This window comes from Electrophorus electricus, chromosome 1, assembly GCF_013358815.1.
Source record: "Electrophorus electricus isolate fEleEle1 chromosome 1, fEleEle1.pri, whole genome shotgun sequence".
NCBI classification, from domain to species: domain Eukaryota; kingdom Metazoa; phylum Chordata; class Actinopteri; order Gymnotiformes; family Gymnotidae; genus Electrophorus; species Electrophorus electricus.
Window position 1 is genome coordinate 32519215 of NC_049535.1, and position 20853 is coordinate 32540067.

At 45.5% G+C, this 20853-nt stretch overlaps 3 protein-coding genes across 4 annotated transcripts in view; 2 read left to right on the forward strand and 1 right to left on the reverse strand.

Annotated features, from left to right (window-relative positions):
• Window positions 1–263: 263 nt before the first annotated feature.
• Window positions 264–11487, forward strand: retreg3 (reticulophagy regulator family member 3). The gene is made up of 9 exons (XM_035523804.1): window positions 264–873; window positions 3485–3591; window positions 3870–3900; window positions 4029–4155; window positions 5307–5391; window positions 5515–5652; window positions 6113–6192; window positions 6760–6892; window positions 6985–11487. The coding sequence occupies exons 1-9, from the start codon at window positions 668–670 to the stop codon at window positions 7569–7571; spliced, it is 1494 nt and encodes a 497-aa protein (XP_035379697.1). The 5' UTR covers window positions 264–667; the 3' UTR covers window positions 7572–11487.
• A 63-nt stretch (window positions 11488–11550) lies between these two features.
• Window positions 11551–15131, forward strand: psmc3ip (PSMC3 interacting protein). 2 transcript variants are annotated; one of them, XM_027030716.2, is made up of 8 exons: window positions 11551–11648; window positions 13034–13134; window positions 13501–13590; window positions 13750–13861; window positions 14002–14147; window positions 14449–14502; window positions 14603–14662; window positions 14850–15131. In XM_027030716.2, exons 1-8 carry the CDS (start codon window positions 11645–11647, stop codon window positions 14904–14906), a joined length of 624 nt encoding a protein of 207 aa, XP_026886517.1. In that variant the 5' UTR covers window positions 11551–11644; the 3' UTR covers window positions 14907–15131. The 2 variants fall into 2 exon arrangements, with proteins under 2 accessions (XP_026886517.1, XP_026886516.1); XM_027030715.2 differs by lacking the exon at window positions 11551–11648 and adding an exon at window positions 11692–11821.
• Window positions 15132–15755: 624 nt separating this feature from the next.
• The window catches only part of mlx (MAX dimerization protein MLX), an 8023-nt gene continuing 2925 nt past the window's right edge, over window positions 15756–20853 (reverse strand). Inside the window, exons 3-8 of the mRNA XM_027030714.2 lie at window positions 20616–20705; window positions 19873–19982; window positions 18415–18517; window positions 18174–18273; window positions 16966–17167; window positions 15756–16799 (exon numbers count right to left, since the gene is read on the reverse strand). Of these exons, the coding sequence (XP_026886515.2) occupies window positions 16743–16799; window positions 16966–17167; window positions 18174–18273; window positions 18415–18517; window positions 19873–19982; window positions 20616–20705 (662 nt within the window). The 3' untranslated portion in view covers window positions 15756–16742. The remainder of the gene's footprint in view (window positions 16800–16965; window positions 17168–18173; window positions 18274–18414; window positions 18518–19872; window positions 19983–20615; window positions 20706–20853) is intronic.

Below are 20853 nucleotides of genomic sequence, written 5' to 3' on the forward strand. Positions count from 1 at the left end.
TTTTAACAACTTGAGCGGTCGCGAACTTTACAAATGATGAGAACACACTAGGAACAGAACGCTAAATCTAGTTATCAATTTATAGTGCGTTAGATTTAAGGGAACGTATGGCCGCTGGCTGGTTTTAGGTTTTTGCACATAACATGAAAAGAAAAAATATTCTGCATCATTTTTATTGTCTTATATAGTAGCTTGTTATATTCTGACGTAAATATGTACTGAAAGCGATATGTACCGTAAAGTACTTGGACACTAAAACTAAGCACATTATCGAGGACACCCCAGTGCTGTGCGCTGTTAATAATGAGGGACGGGTGTTTAAGCGACCCGACGCTAACCCTACTGGCTAGCTGTAGCCCTTCCTCCCCGGAGAAGACGCACTACCGTTAGAGAAACAACAAAAATGACGGCGACAACCTGACACGTCGATCGCTATGTGTGGAGTTTACGTGCATCTTTAGGGTCGGGGGGGGGGTGAAATCAAAACCAACACTGTATTTCGGTTCTGTTTGTCATAAAAACCGAGGGAGTGTCTTTTACCGAGGGAGTGTCTTGTGCTGTCGTCGTGTGGACTGTAGCTAGCTAACCTGGCTAGCACTAGCGACGCGGCGTAAACACTTCAGTTGTTTTAGTGTGCTGCTTTTGCGACCTGTCTGCAAACGCCGCTATGGCGCAGACACGCGCAGCGGGCGACGAGCCCGCCGGGGAACCGTCCTGCGGCGCGTGCTCCGGGGACGTCGTGGCGGTGAAGCGCGCGCTGCTGCACAGGCTGGGGCCCCACGAGCGGCTGCTCACGTACGCGCAGGCGGTGCTGGTGTGGGAGAGACCCCTCCACAGCCTGCTCGCCTTCTCCCTGGTCAACGCGGCCTTCTGGTAGGTCTGGAGGGGGGGGGGCGTCTGACGTTAACGTCCTGTGCGTAGGAGACACGAAACTGCAGTTGCGTTTTCCATTAGCGCTTTGGTATGGGTATGGGTATGGGTATATGTGTGTGTGTGTGTGTGTGTGTGTCTCGTTTTTGGAAGAAGGTTCGTATTTGCGCGATCGTTTCCGCGACGTATAATGATGCCAAAAATATGCCAAAGTACGTTCGGTTTCGTTTACATTATGGCCTGTTTACAACCTTATCACGTGATACCAGCTGAGCCTACAAAATCACTGAACATGTCTAAGGAACTATGCACTACCTGCTGCAAATGCGTTGGAGAGCTTTGAGATCTCTAATAGTTCTAATGGTAGAGCCTGATGTTCTACTAGGGCAGTGGTGAAAGTATTTGACTTGTAATCAGAAGGTTGCTGGTTCAAGCCCTGCCACTGCCGAGTTGCCACCGTTGGGCCCCTGAACAAGACCCTTAACCCTCAGTTGCTCAAGTTGTACTCGTTCATAATTGGTTTGGATAAAAGCATCAGCTAAATGCCATAAATGTAATTTCAATTCTAATGTAATATTATAAATGAAAACGGTCATATGCTGTCTTTGTGCTTTAGAAGTAGGAGTTCAGCAGTGCACCTCAGACCATCTCTTTAAAGTTTTTATTCTCAGCATGGCCTGATCATGTGTTCACTGTACACTTTTACCCAGCAAGGGAATTAGAGTGAGGTCTTAAGTTTCTAAGAGCTGTGAAGCTCTAAATTGAAAAGGCCTCTCTGAGTGTGTGTGTGTCTGTCTCTTTCTGTCTGTCACTCTGTTTCTCTCTCTCTCTCTCTCTCTCTCTCTCTATCTGTGTTTCTCCTCTTTTTCACTCCATGTCTCTCACTGGTGTCTCTCTCTCACACTCACTCTGTTTCTGGCCATCTCCCTATGTCCCCCGCACAGACATGCAGCCTGTCTCAGTCCAGTCGTCACGTCTGCTCTGCCTTAGTCACTTGTTCAACTGCTTTTCCTTTCTCTCTCGTCCTGTGTGCCTTTCTCGGCATATGAGACGAGACTGATTCAAGCCAGTGCTCGTTTACTTTGTCTGGCAGTTATGAGGTACTGAATTAAAAGAAGTGCCCCAGGGGTGAGTAAAGTTGCTATACTCCAGATAGACGCTCTGAAGCCACATGCACCATCCAGTGCAGTTGTGGTCTGAGATGCCTCATAGACTGGATGCATTTGTCCATGGTGGTGTGTGTGGAATTCAGCACATGAATTGTTTAATTTCTTTCTGACTTTCTTACCTATTTATACTCTGTCGGTTACGTCGTGCATTTTATATGTGCCTTTTTTATGAGTTGGTTTTTGACTATAGGATCGCTGTCCACCGGGTATTATTTGAGTGGCAGTCCATCGTCAACACAACATTGACACTGACCTGGCCTTGCACTGGATGGTTTTTATGTTCTGTTTATCACACCGTGTTTGTTGGATCCCTGCGTCCTCTGCCCCTAGCACACACCGTTGTATGCTCACACTTGCGTAGTCTTATGCAACTGTTCTGTTGTGTGTCACACCGTGGATCAGCAGAATCAACATGTGCTTCCAGAGTATAGAAAGTGTATGTCCACTCTTCAGCGTCTGAGTCTTATTAGATATTATATCCTCAGTCTGAAAATCTGTTCTTCCCGTTCAGCCGGTGAACTGGCAGTCCTGCTGGTGTCGCGCGCAAATCACATTTTCAGAGCTTCTCGCGTGTCTCGGATCAAAGGGCGGAAGCATCTGCCGAGCGGGAAGCCACTTGCTCATGTTCACAGGATCTGTGCTAATTTCCCAGCTGCCTGTGTCTCTGTGTGTCTCTGTGCATCTCTGCGCTCATGCACACAGCCAAGACTCTTACTAGAAACACAACTCCAGTGAAGTCATTGGTGTTTGTGACACAGCAGTCGTGCACCCCCCACACACACTAAGTGTTTTTCAGGCTGACACTTACTCTCTTTCTCTCTGGTAGATACCAGGACTTTGTTTACTCGGTTTTGCTCCCATTTTCTCTCTCTTTGTGTGTGTTTTCTCTCTCTTGTATTCTGTCTCTGTGTGTGTGTGTGTGTGTGTGTGTGTGTGTGTGTGTCTCTCTCTCTCTCTCTCTCTCTCTATCTCAATCCTCTCTACTGGATTAATTTGGTGCTACTAAGCTCATGGCTTCCTTTCCCAGGAAGTGCACATACTGAAATATGCTTTAATCTGTAAATTGCCCTTTATAGGAGCCTCCCCTTAAATGCCAAATCCCTTAAATGTAATGTTCTAATTTATTGTGATCAATCGACACATTTTTGCCCAACATCTAATTCTTGAGCAATCATCAAGCATAAAACCCCCTCAGTCACCCACAGGGTAGTTCCAAGGCCAGGTGTGCAGATGAGGTTGTATGTTACAGGTGTGCACGTCTACGTACCAGAGGGCCAGAGGTGAGAGGTGTTTAGAATTATAACCGCAGTTAGGTCTCAGATGTCTGCAGATAAACCTACAAAAACCGAGTAGAATCTTGGTGAACCTGGATACGAATTGCTTGGTGCGGCACTGTAACTGGACGGAAGCACCGTGAGGTCAGAGCTGTGCTGTCCTCCCTGCAGGTTCTTTGCCCTGAGCTCTTTCAGGATGCTCTTCCTCATGGCGTCCAGCCTGGCGCTGGCCGTGTGCGCGGACACCTGGTGGAACGCGATTTGGCCCAGGATCAAAGGTAAGGTCTGATGATATCGTCATGCATGGCGGTGTCTGTGCTACTTGGATACGGGCAGATGTCGATATCCATTTGATATTCAGGATCAAGATATTATGTGCCAATATGGCCGTGCACCGGTAGTTTTTTTGTTTTGTTTTTTTTTAGCATTGCTAAAAGCTGATGTGTTTTGCAGACAGATGGACTCCTGATGTGCTCATGTAACAACACACAAGTAAACACCAGAATGTGTTACACGTAAACATCCCTAACGTTCATGTGCTTGTGTGTGTTCGCAGTGAAACGACTCGATGATGGCGAAACCGAAAGGTGATTTGTGTCATTTTAATTCTGACCTAACGGTTGCATTGGAGCAGGGGTGTGATTCTTTGCAGAGAGTTAACTGTGTGTGTGTGTGTGTGTGTGTGTGTGTGTGTGTGTGTGTGTGTGTGTGGCAGCTGGGGCCTGGTGCAGCCCGGGATCCTGAGCGTGCCCGAGCTGTGTCTCCACATGGCGGAGATGTGGGTGATGGTGCGTTCGTGCACGTCGGTCCTGGCCTCTTTCAAACGCACCAGCCCGGGGAAGGCGAGTAGACCGACTCGGCCATGGCACCGCGGCGGCCCCGTACAGACTACCCTTCACGCGGCTAGTTAGGATGTTTTTAAAAGCGTTACCTTCACGTGAGACAGCCTGTGCTTTAATGGAATCTCCACCCGCAGAGCCGGAAGGCTCATTCATGTCCTGCCCACTGTTTACGACAGACCCCTCCCCTGGGCTTTCTTAGCTGTGTCCAGGGAGCGCAACTGAAGACCATCTGGCACTGGTAGGACTGGCCTGACTACTCTGGGAGGGCTCCTTCCCTGTAAAACCAGTTTAAATGTCAAGATGTGATACAAGACCAAATTAGATCGGGCTGCCTCTTCACCATTTGCAACGGTTTTTAATAACATCGGGAGTTATTTTGTTTCAGATTTAAATTGGCTCATAGACTGTAGAGGCATGATGCATGATGTATTGACAGCCAGTACATTATTTGCAGATAAGGACAGTTATGAATTTAACGTTATTGGTTTGATATTGGAATTTCAGGTGATAATTACAACCACTAATTTTCATCTATCCAGGGCATTAACCCTTCTGTTTAATTTAGGTCTCATTTGTATGTTACTGCTGCTAAGAAGAAGGCTGATCAGGGATGGTTGGTTCACTTCTGTAAAGTGCAACCTGTGTTTGGAACAGTTTTCGTTGCAGATTTAATGTATGTTGTTGTTGTTGTTTTGCCATGTAGATTTGTTTTTTTCTGGGGACTTTCCAGCTACAGACATTCTTATATAGTTCAAGGCAAAAAAAAAAAAAAGACATTGACACTTAACTTTTTGCAAAAGGTTAGAAAACAAAAGTAAAGTAATGTTTTTGCTCCCATTTCTTTTAAGAACAACTTATGTTTACAGTAACTGTGATGTCTGATTTACCAGTAATTAAAAATTAATTCTGTATTTTTAGACTTTAACATGTCTTGCGCCTACTGCACTTCAAATATAGATTTTAGTTTGAATTTTCTTTAAAATGCATAAATGTAAAATTAGTTGTTTTTTGATGTGTCAGCCACAACAAGGCTATTTAATTGGCCCAGGAAATCCAGTATCGATGCATCTCCAATATATCCCTCATGCAAGCTACCCTTTGTGTGACACTGTGATTAGCACGGCTAAACGCGTTATTGTTGGTCTCTGCAGTTCTGTATGCTGATGTGTAGCGTGTTCTTCCTTTTGGCCATGGTGGGGCGCTACATCCCTGGACTACTTCTCTCCTATGTGGCAGGTGGGTAAAGGAGACTTCCATAGTTAGCTCATGGAGCCAACATCCAGCGAGGAAACTGATAGAAAACTAATCAGATTATGTTTTTCCTCTGTGTGTGTGTGTGTGTGTGTGTGTGTCTGTCAGTGCTGAGTGTGTTGTTGTGTCCGTTGGCGGCGTATCATCGATTGTGGCAGCGTGTGTGTGTGCGGCTAGAGCCAGCCCTGCAGTGGCTGGACTTCAGCGTCAAAGGATACATGATGTCCAAGCCCATAGACAACCAGTGTGAGTACCACACGTTTGTGTGTGCAGTTACTGACGACTACAATAATGTTCAAAGGTTTCTGTCCGCTCACGTGAACTGCAAGAACTTTTGGTATTTCTAAAAATAATCCGCTACTTTCTTTTTACTACTGAATTGATATTTTTGAAGTATACATTTGAAGGAAAAGATTTTGTAAACTGAGGCAAGTCTTTGTTTCCTAAATTTCCTAAATCTCCTGAGAGCTGCTAGCACAGGGGTCATCTCCATAGTACTGCGGTAGTGGCGGGTGGTCTCCGCGGTAGTGGCGGGTGGTCTCCGCGGTAGTGGCGGGTGGTCTCCGCGGTACTGCGGTCACTCACCCCTGACATCAGCTGCTGAAGAGATCAGTAGAGCTGCTGAGAAGCACATGCTCAACCTTTGACGTGTGTGTGTGTGTGTGTGTGTGTGTGTGTGTGTGTGTGTGTGTGTGTGTGTGTGTAGTTCTTCGCAGGCCAATTAGGGGCGGGGCAACAGATGATGCCAGTGACAGTGAGGAGGAGCTAGCTGCATTCTGCCCCGTGGTAAGTATACCTCACCAGAGTGTGTGTGTGTGAGTGCGTGCGTGCGTGTGTGTGTGTGTGTGCGTGTGTGTGTGAGACAGTAGAAGAATTAAAGTTCTTATGGATCCTACTATTGGGTAAGCAGGTGTGACTCTACACAGTGGCTTCTTTTCAGTTATACAGGCGAAATATCAGTTTCGCATCTAAGATTGCATTGCGGTCACTGCGTGGTGTTACATTTCAGTTCTTTGTACCCAGAGGTCTCGCATTATTGGTCAGTAGATATAGAAGTGGCCCGTTTTTAGTTCAGTATCAACCACTTGCCTCCTGCAGTGTGCGCCCGTCTTATTACGACGTGGGTTTAGGTGGCTGGTTGGGGTTGTGAATGGAGGAAGTATAATTTGTAATCTAATCCTGGGACGTTTTTACAAAACTACAAAAACTAGTGAGTGAAACAAGCCACAGAGGATAAAACTAGGCCTGGTTTACCCTGTTTACTTCCAGTACAATAGTGCGAATAGAGTGGGATTAACGGGAAATGACTGTGATTACACTAATCCCGCCGCTCTGAATGTTCCCTCCCTGTAGTTCGATGAAGCCGCGGTGGCTAAGGAACTCGCTCTGACCGATTCCGAACACTCTGACGCTGAAGTTTCGTACACGGAGAACGGCACCTTTAATCTCTCCCGGGGTCAGACTCCTGTCACCGAGGGCTCAGAGGGTAGTAGAACTGATGCGCAATGTTGCTGACTGATGTAACAACAGGTTGATTAGCAGGTAGTTGGCTGAAGTTCTGCTTCCCTTCTCACCCAGATCTGGACAGGCACAGTGACCCTGAGGAGTCTTTTGCCCAGGATCTCCCAGACTTCCCTTCGATAAACCCGGACGCCACCCTGATGGAGGACGACGATGACCCCAGCCTCGGGATACCCAGCCTGGGCGCGGCCGGCCTGCCAGGTCCCCGGGGAGCCACCACCTCCGCCATGCTGGACCTGGACACCCAGCTGGACTCGGACCAGGAGGAGCTAGACCACGACCTCTCCCTCGACACCCTCAACGTCACCTCTGACCTCACCAGCGACCTGGCCGGGATTCTGGCCAGCAACATGATCCAGGCGGCCATCTCTGGGGCCTTGCAACCGCGACCAGCCCCAGGGTCACGCAGACAGGGGCTCCCTCGGGGCCCCGGAGCCCCGCGTGGCAGCTGCAGGAAGCAGTCGAGTTCGGAGCTGGACACGGACCTGGATCTGGATGCGGAGGACTTTGAGATGCTGGACCAGTCGGAGCTAAACCAGATGGATCCTTTAGGGGGGGCAGGAGGACGAGGAGCAGCCCCAGGGGGGCAGGACAGAAACCAGGGGTCCAGCTTCTTCTCCAACCTGCTAGGCAAGCCACAGTGAGGTGTGTGTGTGTGTGTGTGTGTGTGTGTGTGTGTGTGTGTGTGTGTGTGTGTGTGAGAGAGAGAGAGAAATACACACCTACCTATATCTAAACCAGTCTCTCCTCCATACCTTTGTGTACCTGCCCCTCACATTGTAATCAATGTGAAGCAAGTTTGTAGAATGTGTGTGCACCGATGTGAAGAAGAGCATTTTGATCTGTGCACAGTTAATGGATGTGGTCCCACTAGCCAGTAATCCTCCATTGGCTATAGGCAGTCACTGTGAAGTAACCTAGTTTTTAGTCCTGTCTCTGATGTTTTCTTTTCTGTGTAAGTCTGTTTGAGAGAGCGAGCGAGTGAGAGAAATTTCTAAAACACCAATTTATTTTGTAGGCAAAGCAATAGGCTGCGAATGCAGGGAAACTTCCAGAATCATACCGAAACCAGCATACCGCACCCTGAACCTTCTACATCTCCTCAGACAAGTCTTGCTGAGCCTTATTCATCTCTCGGAGACAAAACCTTTCATTAACGTGCACCCGCCGCTCGCTCGTCCCTTAAACATATTTTAGTCATGGTGGGACCAAACCAGACATTCCTGCACAGACACTGTGTGCCCCTCAGTCTTCTCCAGACCCAGGACACGCCAGTAAAAGGCAACACCCACGACATTCTCCTGCCGAGCGGTGCTGTCCAGGTCCAGATTACCCCGGCGTAATTGTGGCTGGCGCCGCGATGGTCCAGGCGCACGCTGGTGTTGGCCCTGCCCCTCACTGCAGCGTCGGAGTTGGTGCGTGCAGGCCCAGCAGGCGTGAATCCTGCTTTTCCTTCTTTTTCTCGTTCTCGCTGTTCGCTTTGTTTGCTAGTAAACAAGGTCCAAGCAAGTGAGAGAGTAGCGGAGTGCCATTGGATGCTGGCGGTTTAATAGCAATATGTGAACATTAGCGGTGAAAGAGTTGCATTGATTTGCTTTTTTGTTTTCTACTAGGTTTTTGTCCTAAACTGGAACAGCTAAGTCCTGACTTTGCGTGATTTGACGTCACATGACCCAGGAAAAATAAAGGAATATTATGTTCTTGTAAAACATCTTTTCTAAAAGAAAACGTGGGCAGCAACAAAAGCCCGCTGGACTGACCCTTTGTTCAGACAAGTGGGTCAGTTTACTGGTGTCCTGGTTCTGGCCCGTGGTGGTTTATGGCGGGTGTTGTTCTGCTAGCAATCATGTGTTCCAGTTTCTTCGCCTTTAGTTACAGTTTGCTGTATTTTTGTCGTTTTGCATCAGCTGAAGAGAGAACCACTCGCTCAGAATGCTGGTTTATTTGGGAGCACTTGGAGTGACGTCCGTGCTGTGACCAACAAACTCAGTCACCCTGGCCATGTAGTCTGAAGTCTGCTTGTCCTGGAATGGTTCCAGGATGCGCTTCAGAATGCAGGAATACTTACAACACTGTTCAATATCAAGGCAGAGATGTGAAGACAGTTCAGACAGAGAGGGACTGGCTCCACATTCATTATCTCCAGCTCTGTCAGGAGACCAAACAAACCGCCCTGACTTAATTGTTATTGCCCTCACTTTACATTACATCACTGTAGCTGTGAGAATGAACACACATCTAAACCTGGCACAAAAACTGTTTATCCCAAGAATGTAAAATGAAAATAAGAACTTTATTTGGAGTTCTAAAAAAAACGCCAGCACCCAGAGAGGCACGATGTGGTGCCGTGTGTGTGTGTGTGTGTGTGTGTGTGTGTGTGTGTGTGTGTGTGTGTGTGTGTGTGTGTGTGTGTGTGTGTGTGTGTGTCTGTGTCTGAGTGAGACTCACAGACAGGTTCTTCTCAGCTACTTTCTTCTATATCGTTACAAGTGTTCTCAAATAATGATGAAAAGCTGCAAAGATAAGACGGCCCACGTGTGGCAGCGGGGCGGTCCACGCGCCGTTGGCACGCGCCGGCCGAGATGCTGACGTTGACGCTACCTCTGACGTGCCTTTGGCCGGGTCTTCCGCCCGAGGCCGCGGCTAGCGTTCCCGTGTCCCCGGCACAGGACCAGCCCGGGGAACCCTGATACAGGGTCACAGGGACTGGGGGAACCGTATAAGCACTGTGATGTCTTACTGGTTTAAACCGCCCCATCTAAGCTCTCATCTCACGCGCAGCCTGAACTAGCTCTCGGCTGTTTGCAGTTCAACACTAAGTGTATGAGCACAGGGTACCAGGATATCTCTCTCTCTCTCTCTCTCTCTCTCTCTCTCTCTCTCTCTCTCTCTCTCTCTCTCTCTCTCTCTCTCTCTGTTAGCTCCTCCCACGTATATAATTTCACTCATGGCCCGAAATTCTTGTCATAATCACTTGACATTTGCACTATAAAATAGAACTTAAACAAAAACGGTTACGCATTTTAAGTCAGGGACAATATTTTGTAGTAATTAAAGTCGGTAAAGTGAGCTCTCATCCCTTCTACCGTGTACTTGTCCGGTAAATAAGTAGACAGGCCTCCTCCCTGAAAGGAACCTGTTCGTGAAGCCTGATGATGAATTGAATTGGAATTCCTCTCCCACAGTGCTGTGTGAACACAGAGTGCAAGTAGTGAGCTTGCTTTGTTCAGTTGCTGTTCTAATGCTGGTGCAGAAATATGCAACATTGAAAATGCAACTGTTTGGTGTAATTTTAGATGTGTGTGTGTGTGTGTTCTCTGGAGCAGAGACTGTATCTGTCACCGGGAACTTTTATTTGATATTACTTTTATTTGATTTTGTTTTGCATGTTTGGCTTACTGCACTTGGTTAGCACACACTGACAATCTTTTGTGTCCATTTTTTTTGTTGTGATCTTGACAACTGTATTTCCCTGTTTTCTTTTTTCCCCACACGATGGTTAGTTGCTGTACATTACGTCTCGGCTAACCTCACCAGATCCCTTAAGTTCCATCTTGCTCTACTCTCAGTCCTGTGCTTTCGTAGTTAGGTTGAGGTATGTCGGAAGCGGCTGTAAATGGCGATCTGAACGCATTGCTCGTTAAAGCCAGCAGGGCGGCGCCGTGATGCTGCGTTTGCTGGTTTGCTGTGATTCTCCCTCTTGCCGCTACTCTTTACTCTGTTTCCCTAGGTCACGTTACCGCTTTTCCCATCATCCCTTTGGATCTACGGTGTTGCAGGCCGCTGTTGATTTTCCGCAGTGCCGGCAGCACTTGCTGGCGACAGATTTATGAAGAGCTATATTTACAAATCAAAGTAAAATGAAGGTCTAAGACTTATATAACTGACATTGAGTAACATGAGTAGGTCGCAGTCTGGCCTTTATTTACTTTTGGATGCACACATTATATTTACTAAAAGGGTTTTCCACAACACTTCTCAGGAAGAGAAGAATTATTTCAGATGACCACAAAAGCTTGACTTTATAAGAACTGAAGTAAGCTCACTTTTGAAAAAGAAATGTGTGCCGTGTGGGAAATGTTATTTTTGTGTTATTATAGTTTGTAGATGATTTCTCTCCCCCCCCCCCCCCCCCCCAACTTGCCAGTCATTTAGTACATTAGTTCAAACTCTTGTCAATGAGCCATAAGTCGGTTTATATGAGCATATAGATTACAGGATGATAAATGGGGGATGACGACTGTGGAGTATATTCTTAGATGTCACTCTTTATAGAAGATGATGGCAGCGGCAGCATTAAACTGAAACCGACCTGATTCAGGATCCTTCATCTGCCTGCCCCACTGGAGCTCAACTAAAGGGACTAATAAAGAACTCTTCTGAAGTGTTCTTTAAAATATAAAGTTTTTTTAAAAAAAAAGGAAAAGAGAGTAATTTAATTCATAGTATCTCTTTGATGAGAGAACTGAAATGTTTCGTTATCAGTGGAAATGTACCCTTTCCTTTCTCTGTGATTGATTTTTGATATGTTTTGGTGTGAATAAACTGCAGCCGACACCCGCTTCTGAGTGCGTTTTTATTGGCGGCGTGGCTGCGTGACGAACCCCGTCTGCTTGCGTCCTTCCCGTTTATTTCTCCTTGACATTTCTTTTGGCATTTAGCTATATAAATGTAAACATGTCCTCAAAATAAGTGATGATCACCAGAATTTGGAGCTATGTGTGAGTTATGTATAATTAATTTGATGACACGAATGTAATTTTTTTTTTTTTTTAAATATGACTAGATAGGCAGCCCATAATGCAATGCGGCGCGCGAAGCTCGAGGGGACTAAACGGCTCGAGACCGTCCGTTGGTCGTGTCGGACAGAAAATGAGCAAAAAAGACTCTGGATGTGCGTAGCTGTGGTGGCACTGCACAAAACAAACAGGACTAGATTATGGCGTTTGTTTACGGCTACCAGGGGCTGTCCGCTAACGTCCTAACCTCAGCAGCAGCTTAGCTTAGTTAGGTTAGCCGCTTAGAGTCGGGAAAATGCTCAGAGTAGTGTTATAATCGGCAGGGCAGTCTTATAAGCGATAGAGTAGATTTATAAGCGATAGAGTAGACTTATAAGCGATAGAGTAGATTTATAAGCGATAGAGTAGACTACTAAGCGATAGAGTAGACTTATAAGCGATAGAGTAGACTTATAAGCGATAGAGTAGACTACTAAGCGATAGAGTAGACTTATAATCGATAGAGTAGACTTATAAGCGATAGAGTAGATTTATAAGCGATAGAGTAGACTACTAAGCGATAGAGTAGACTTATAAGCGATAGAGTAGATTTATAAGCGATAGAGTAGACTACTAAGCGATAGAGTAGACTTATAAGCGATAGAGTAGACTTATAATCGATAGAGTAGACTTATAAGCGATAGAGTAGATTTATAAGCGATAGAGTAGACTACTAAGCGATAGAGTAGACTTATAAGCGATAGAGTAGATTTATAAGCGATAGAGTAGACTACTAAGCGATAGAGTAGACTACTAAGCGATAGAGTAGACTTATAAGCGATAGAGTAGATTTATAAGCGATAGAGTAGACTACTAAGCGATAGTAGACTTATAAGCGATAGAGTAGATTTATAAGCGATAGAGTAGACTACTAAGCGATAGAGTAGACTTATAAGCGATAGAGTAGACTTATAAGCGATAGAGTAGATTTATAAGCGATAGAGTAGACTACTAAGCGATAGAGTAGACTACTAAGCGATAGAGTAGATTTATAAGCGATAGAGTAGACTTATAAGCGATAGAGTAGACTTATAAGCGATAGAGTAGACTTAAGCGATAGAGTAGACTTATAAGCGATAGAGTAGACTTAAGCGATAGAGTAGATTTATAATCGATAGAGTAGATTTATAATCGATAGAGTAGATTTATAATCGATAGAGTAGACTACTAAGCGATAGAGTAGATTTATAATCGATAGAGTAGATTTATAATCGATAGAGTAGACTTATAAGCGATAGAGTAGATTTATAATCGATAGAGTAGGCATAGAGTCGATAGCTACCTGCTTATAAAAGTTATGTTTTTGCCCGCTTTCATATATTCACTAGGTGCTGACATTATCCTCGCGTACTTGAATGAGAAAAACCGACCCTACAGCGCACAGGATGTGTTTGGTAACCTCCAGAAAGAACACGGCTTTGGCAAAACGGTATTACATATGTTGTCTTGGTGTTAAAAGCGAACGAAAACAGCTTTAGTTTGTACATGTTGAATGGGTACTGTCTACATCTACTAGCGCATCGTAGCGAGTATGACTAGATGAGCTACCTTTCAACTTTTAGCAGTAGTGGGCATGTAACATTTGATTACATCATTACTGATTCAGATGATAGAGTTTAGAGTTAGTACCGGTTCTGTCAAGTGTAGCAGTAGCGTTAAGTAATGTTCATATCTGACGTGAAGTTCTGGATACCCGGGTAGTAGACACGTGCATACAGTGCTGGATTGCAGGGCAATTTGCTGGCATGCAGACTTGGAATAAAAGATTTGTGAGCGCTCATGTTGCTGTGCACAGGCAGTGGTGAAGGCCCTGGAGTATCTGGCCCAGGAGGGCAAGATCAAAGAAAAGGTCTACGGCAAGCAGAAGATCTACTTTGCAGATCAGGTTCCTTTTTGCGTTTGCCACAAACATACACTTAAGATATAGTGAATCCAAACATGAATGTCTAGACTAAACGCAAGTTGCAACTTCCCGTCTTTTACGGAGTGACAAAGCTTTAAACAGATGGCGTGTGTATGCTAAGTGTCAGCGCTGAACTTGCAGTCTCAGTTCCCTGATGTGAGTGACTCTGATCTGAGGGACATGGACAGCCGCATAGCCGATCTCAGTGGCCAGGTGCAGTCGGCCTCCCACAGCTGCCGACAGCTGGACGCAGGTACATGCATGCTGCTCCCTGCACCATGTGTTCATGCACTTGCTGGCTTTGGAAATTTGACAAGTTGATCTGCCATTTATGTTTTACTTACTTACTTACACACACACACCAGCTGTCAAGTACGTCATCTTTGCCCTCAGAGCTGAAGGAGCTTTTGAGCTCACTGACCACAGCAGAGATGATGTCAAAGATCCAGGAGCTGAAGGCAGAGTGTGACAGATACAGAGAACGACTGCTGAAGATCAAATCTGCTGCCAATCATGTCACCCCTGAAGAGAGGGAGAAGGTGAGACACCCCCGCTCACTACATGGACCATGTAGTGGTGGTGGTGTTAAGCCTGCATTTACTACACAATACTACTTAATAAAATAGGATAATCTCTATTTTACCATTCTTTATCTATTGTTTTATGCATTTAACCAAATACTTGAGTTTTGTTGTATAAATAAAAAAAATATTCATTCGTTCACTGAGCTAGATTAAGGTGGCATCTAAAATTTCCACAAGTGTCAGTGTCATTAAAGATAAGCTCTGGTTGTCCTTGTATCTGTGAACGGGAGGTGTTCCTGTGCTTGTTGTACCACAGGTGTACAAGCAGAGAAGCCTGTATGTGAAAGAGTGGAAGAAGCGGAAGAGACTGGTGAAGTCTACATATACGTGCCAACACACACGCTTGTAGTGAATGTAGACAGGGCATAGAAATGTATTGAATAACTTGATATTCTTTACTGAACATCCAGGCCACTGATATGATGGGAGCAGTCCTGGAGGGTTACCCCAAGAGCAAAAAGCAGTTTCTGGTTAGTATCTCTCCTGAACTGACATCAGGGCTTTAGCTTGTCAGAGTGAAATGTTTGTAATGCTCCTTAATGATCTATAGGACTCTTCTCTTTTATATCCATGTCCCTGTTTTGCAGGTATGCACATAAATTGTCTGAATGTGAATTGCTTTTGTGCATTTCAAGTTTTTTGGCTGCATTTGATTAGGAGGAGGTTGGAGTTGAGACAGACGAGGACCATAAAGTAACTGTTCCCAACATCTGACACCTTGGAACGCCTGCCTTTTTTAACTGAGTTAACATGGCCACTGGTTGCCAGGACACTTGCATGGCAGCAGAAGGTGCCTGGGACAGTGGAATGCAGGGGCAGGCACTGCTGCCCAGGCACCACCAGACCACCACATGATGAGCCTCTAGCAGTTATTTACAAATATAACATGTTGGGAATGAAGAAATTGCACAGCACTGTAAATAAAAGTTTAAAATGCAATGTTTATTTGGTTTTTTTTGTTGTTTTTTTTTGGGTTTTTTTACATTTCCAATTACAAACCGCATTCATACAAAAAAAATACACTGACTGATCATCTTATGTGCATCAGCACTTGAGTGGATATTGAGCTAAAGAGCAGTGTTGTCGGTTTCTGCAGTTCACTGAGCTTCGGTTTTACGTGTCCACACGGCGTTCACTCCGTATTATCACAAGACGAAGAAAATCCCTTTTTTCCCCAAGCACAAGTCATTGAACATGCTGATTAATCTTATTACAATAAGACCTGAATGTATAGAGAAAATGTCAATTGAATCGTTTTTCCTGAGTCCCCTGACTTCTAAGGTAAACATATTTTTCTTTGATAACATTTTGGTTAAAAGTCCCACTAAAAAGAGTCTTCATGCACAGAGGGGCTGAGGTCCATGGAATCTTACAACAATCCTAGGCTAAGCTTAATTCATATAAAGAACTAAGCAGTTATTAGATCAGTTAGGGTCAACAATATAAAATGCAGATAATTTAACTTGTGCACTCACTTTCCTTACTTTGTGGAATCTTTCATCTTAAAATGCATTTTATTTCTGTGTAGTAGTGATAATTGTAATTTTCCCCAAATAGCAGGGAACCCTAAGAGACAGCTGAAGTGCCTGGTTCTTCACTTTTCATCTGCACTCAGAAATCAATCCAAAAAACAATTAAGGACTAAAACTCTGTGCTTCCTTTATCTGGGATTTAAAACACTAAACTCCAAGCAAAAACCTACTTTAAGATGTGAGGTAAGAGAATATGATTAGAGTGCACACCAGCGTCATGAAATGGAGCTGGTGTTTAATATTTCAGTGATATAGATCACATTTCACATATCAAACCCATAGCTGGAGAGCTTGATATCAGAGGTAAGCAAGACCGCATGCGCGCACGGACTTTAAACAAATCAGGCAGATACAACCTCCAAGGAAATAAACACTGACATTATTGCATTGGTTTCAAGAGATGCAGATACACACCCTGTGAAACAGGTGCATTTTACTTACACACAAAATAAAAAATAAAAATCCAAGTCTCCGCTTGGTCCAGCACTTCCTGTTTCCCCAATTGCACAATATGGCTTAAAAGCTTAAAGCATCGCCAGGCCTGTTAAATATGACCTATCTGGATGAAAAGAAAGTAAGAAAGTGGCTCAAGCATGCTCCGACTCGCAGGTTTCGTTTTAGTGATGTGATTTATATGTGGACTCTGGACAGCTTAGTTACTGATCAAACGCAAGACTTTGCTTTCAGCTGAAGTCTAGGCACACTACAGGCTTAAGCAGCTCGCACTAACGAAGCCCTCTCAGACATGTCCTGCATCAGGGGTTAAAGTTCAAATCAGCCCAGCCAGGTTCCCAGGGCAATAAGTTTGCTTGGGCTTGCAGTTACTAAACATTCACGCTGTATTTACATGACTTGCATTTTAAAGCTTTGACCACTGGATGGTGCGTTGCGATGGATGTTTAAGAGCCGGCTGCCTGTAATGCTGGCGGGTACAGAGGAGTCCTGCTGGCAGAGAGCAGCATGTGTGTGTGGAGCGAACGTTAACTCCATGGCCGTTGGGGGCGGGGGCGGCAAAGCCTCAGTACAGCTGACCGTTCAGCTGCTGCAGCACGTCCACGACAAACTCCCTCAGGGTCTGTGGAGAATGTGCACGAGCGCGCGCGCACACACACACACACACACACACACACACAGTGAGGGCTGGACAGGACGCAACGCACCTACCCAAAGGCAGCTGGAGCCAGATGTCTCGTGCACCAGGGTGCCACCCCTCTAGGTGCAGGCGTGGGTGTGGGTGTCACCTGTGGTTTGCAGTGTTCTTCGATCCAGCTGAAGACACAGGCCGAGAGCTCCTGGAAACTGCTGACCGAGACGGAGGTGCTGAAGGACTGGAAGAGCGAGTCCATAACGCTGTGAAAGACGCTGAACTTCACCTGATCCGACACCTGCTCACTACCCTGCTGGGGGTTGTTCTGGTGCGCCTTCACGATGTGCTCGTAGTTACTGAAATCAACGAGCAACATGAGAGCCAGAAGCACACAGGAACGCAAGAGAACTTTCACACATGCAATTATATACACCAAAATGCACAAAAAAATCAAGCACAAAGTAACACAATCAGGGACATTATAAAAGGCAAACAAAAACAAACCAGGCCAGTCCAGGTCGCTCCCAAACACAGGACTACTTTTATAGAATGGTCACCTCCTCAAGCTGCACTGCACTGCATAAAGCCACAGCATCCTCCACCCCTACTCTCCCAAACACAGATGGCCCAGGAAGACACATTTAGGGTTATTCTGGGTTTAGGGTTTTTATTTTGATGTTACTATCTGAGCATTTCTCAGTCAGGCATGGCTGCTTTTTACAGTTTTTAATTTTAAATCACATTTCCCATATATATTTTAGGCTACAGCGATGTACCAAAAACCATAATAATTGTGGCGTCTTGACGCGTCTATAGGGAATCTTCATACGTCACCAGCAGAGACAGCCTTAGGGCACCACTCACTACCACAACATCAGAGTACAGCAAACAACAGGAAACAAATGAACTCATGCTGGCTGCGCTCCAGCACTCAAGCGTGTGAACTTTGGTCCGGTTGCTTGTGTCCTGGTTATTGCTGAACTCTTAGTGGTTTTATCTGCCTCTCTGGAGAAGCCAGGGGTAGTGCAAAGGTCAGAGAAAGGCAGCCGGTCCCAGAGACCACTGCACCGACACAGACACACTGAGCATCTCAGGGACCATACGGAACCATCTAATGACTTAATTCACTTGGACACATTTCGTTGGAAATGTTAGTTGAGGACAATCATTATTTTGATCATTTATATATCTGTGGTTGTGAAAAAATGACGCGACATGCACAGAAAACATACGTTACAGCATGGTATACTAAAACTTGTCACAATGGCAGGGATTATTATAGCCCACACCTCACAACCTCCGATATCCTTTTTTAGGACACCAAACTCTCACTCAGACGGACGGACACACCCACACACTTACGCTTTCATAATCTTCAGAGCCATCACTTCCTTTCTCAAAGTGGACACTTCCTCTTCTTGCTTCTTTTTCTCTTTATGAAGGAACTGAATGTAGTCTATGGCTGCAAATACATACAAAGAAACCAATGGGACAAGTGATCGTTAGCCAATGTCTTCCCGGCGTAGGAATCCGCCATCTAAAGGAATCCCCAGGTGCTGTGTTGGTGCGAGGCCCTGCACAGCACTTCTGCGCATGCTCTTACTCTTCTGCAGTACTGTGGCCTTGCTGATCTTCTGCGTTGCCATGGCAAACTCAGACTGCTGCTGGCAGGTGGGGACGATAGACTGCAGGTCATCATAGCCTTTCTGTGGGCACACAACCAGGAATGTACATCGGTATTGTAGTGAACAGGAAGGCACTGAAAACTCTCTAAAGAAAGCAAAGAAAGCCATTTACTAAATAATTAACATAATAATTAGCAAGTAATTAACAAATTAAGTGATAATTAGTATTAGTCAGACTCAACTGGCCTGAAATTGGGACTTTGACTTGGCCATTATAGAAGATTTTCACCTTCTTATTGTTCAACCACTCATGAGTTTTGGCCATGTGCTGAATTTGCTGTCCTGCTGAAAGGCTGATAGTTTGAACCGCTGAAGCGTTTTTTTTTTTAAATCAGAATGAAGCAGGCTGTCTTACAGTACTTCCCTATATTATATTTTGCATCTTCCACCCTCCACTTGTAGATTCCCATTCCCTGCTGTGGAAACATCCCCACATCATGTCGTCACACCCCTCTGCACTGTAGGCATAAGGTTTGTGGACAATATGGCAGTAGCAGATTTTCACCCCACCCCCCCCAAAAAAACCTGAAGTTGTATCTCACGTGACCACAAAACCTAATTTCACATTTTAGCTCGATCACTCTGCTGCTTTGATGCATTTTTCTTCAGGAATTGCTTCTTCCTAGGAACCCTTCTATACAGGCCTGGTGTACACAGAGCTCTTCACATCAGTGACTGGCGGACCACCTCTGGAGTCTTAGCCACTGAAGCCTGGAGCTCCTGCAGAGCGATGGCTGGCCTCTCTGTGGCTTCCCTCACAGGTTCGCTCTGTGCTGGTGCCGTGTAAAGGGACGGTCTCGTCTAAGCAGTGCCTTGGTGCTATGATGCAGTTTCCACTTCCTCACAGTTCATCACTGAAGTGCTCACTGGGATGTCCAAAAAATTGGGATATCCTTTCTATCTTTCCCTGTCTCGTGCGCATCCCTGAAGTTATGGCTAATTTCCCTGTGTATGTCACAGCTTTCCTTCACATTCAGAGTCTGACCAAAAGTACTTGAATTACAAGGCGAACTTTAAACCCTTTCAGGGATTCACAGGTAGAGACCAACTGTAGACAACACCTTGTGTATAGTTAGTGTATATCTCCTCGATTTCCATCCACAGTTTGTTTTGACAAATGCTCCAACCCTTCACAAATAGTTAAGTTTTTGACCAGAGAACCGCTGTTGACTAGGTACGAGGGAAACATCTCTAATATAGACGGTGTGACTGTTTAATGTGCGCCAATTTGATGATAACAGTACTAATATTCTCCAAAAACATCTACTGCCATGATTCTGCATTTCTGGCCATCGGTCTGTATTCACCAAACAGCTAAGCCTCTAGCCTCTCTCTCCTCTCCTCAGGGCCGGTGTGGGAGCTGCCGTGTCCCTCACCTTAATAGCGTCTCGTCGTTTCTGTTCCGCCTGCGTGTGCGCTTGTCTCCTGCGGTCCTTGTACGCCTCCTTGTATGTGCTCTCATGTCTGTAATCACTGTCTTCATCATCTGAGGCATAAAAAAACCAACACCCAAAGACAAAGCCCATGACACCACTGTGGGAAAGGTCCACAGGTGGCTGCCATAAGGCTGCTTGAGAGTTATTTGCATTTTGTAGTATTTACTTCCTTTTTTTGGAGTTTCCTTTTTTTGCAGGGACACCAGACCGCACTGTTGAGCCTTGCGAAGGTGTCGCAGGCTTTAGGCAATTCAGTAAAGTACCAATGAAGGGAGGTACACACCTGACAACCCCAATGAGATGCCTGTAGGGTAGTGGCTTTTTAGAGGTTTCTATGAGTGAAGTGAGTGAACTGGGCCCTGCATGAAACCATAATGGTTTGCCGCAGGATATCAGACGCCTCACCCTGTGTATAATTACACTAATGGTAAACAAACCTGCTGTGTAAATCTGAAGTGCCTTAGGCAGTATAAAGGTATTTGCCATGGTTACCCTGGAGGTAACTTACAAATGTTTTTGAGTGCACTCAGTCCTGTTTGCAACTGGAATACAACGTCCACATTCATGCATTCACATTGCCAAGAGCAGTCTGTCCATTTACAAAGAAACGAGCTGGAAGCGATTACTTTCTATTGCCTGTAGTGTCAATGACAAACCTGAGTCGTAATCAAACAAACAGTCACCTGTATTTGGTACTGAGGAGGCACTCGTGGATCCTATACTGTTGGCTCGGGAGACCACAGAACCCTTGCGGGAAGTCTCAGAAAAGAAAGCTGTCAAAGGACACAGTGAGAGAGGTTACTTGGACACGTCTACTTCATACAGTGGTTATACCGCAAAGAATCAGAGACGGGTCTTAGCTACACGAAATATGGAGTCTCGCTAACCACAAACGTGAGCGGAATTAACCAGGAGCAAATA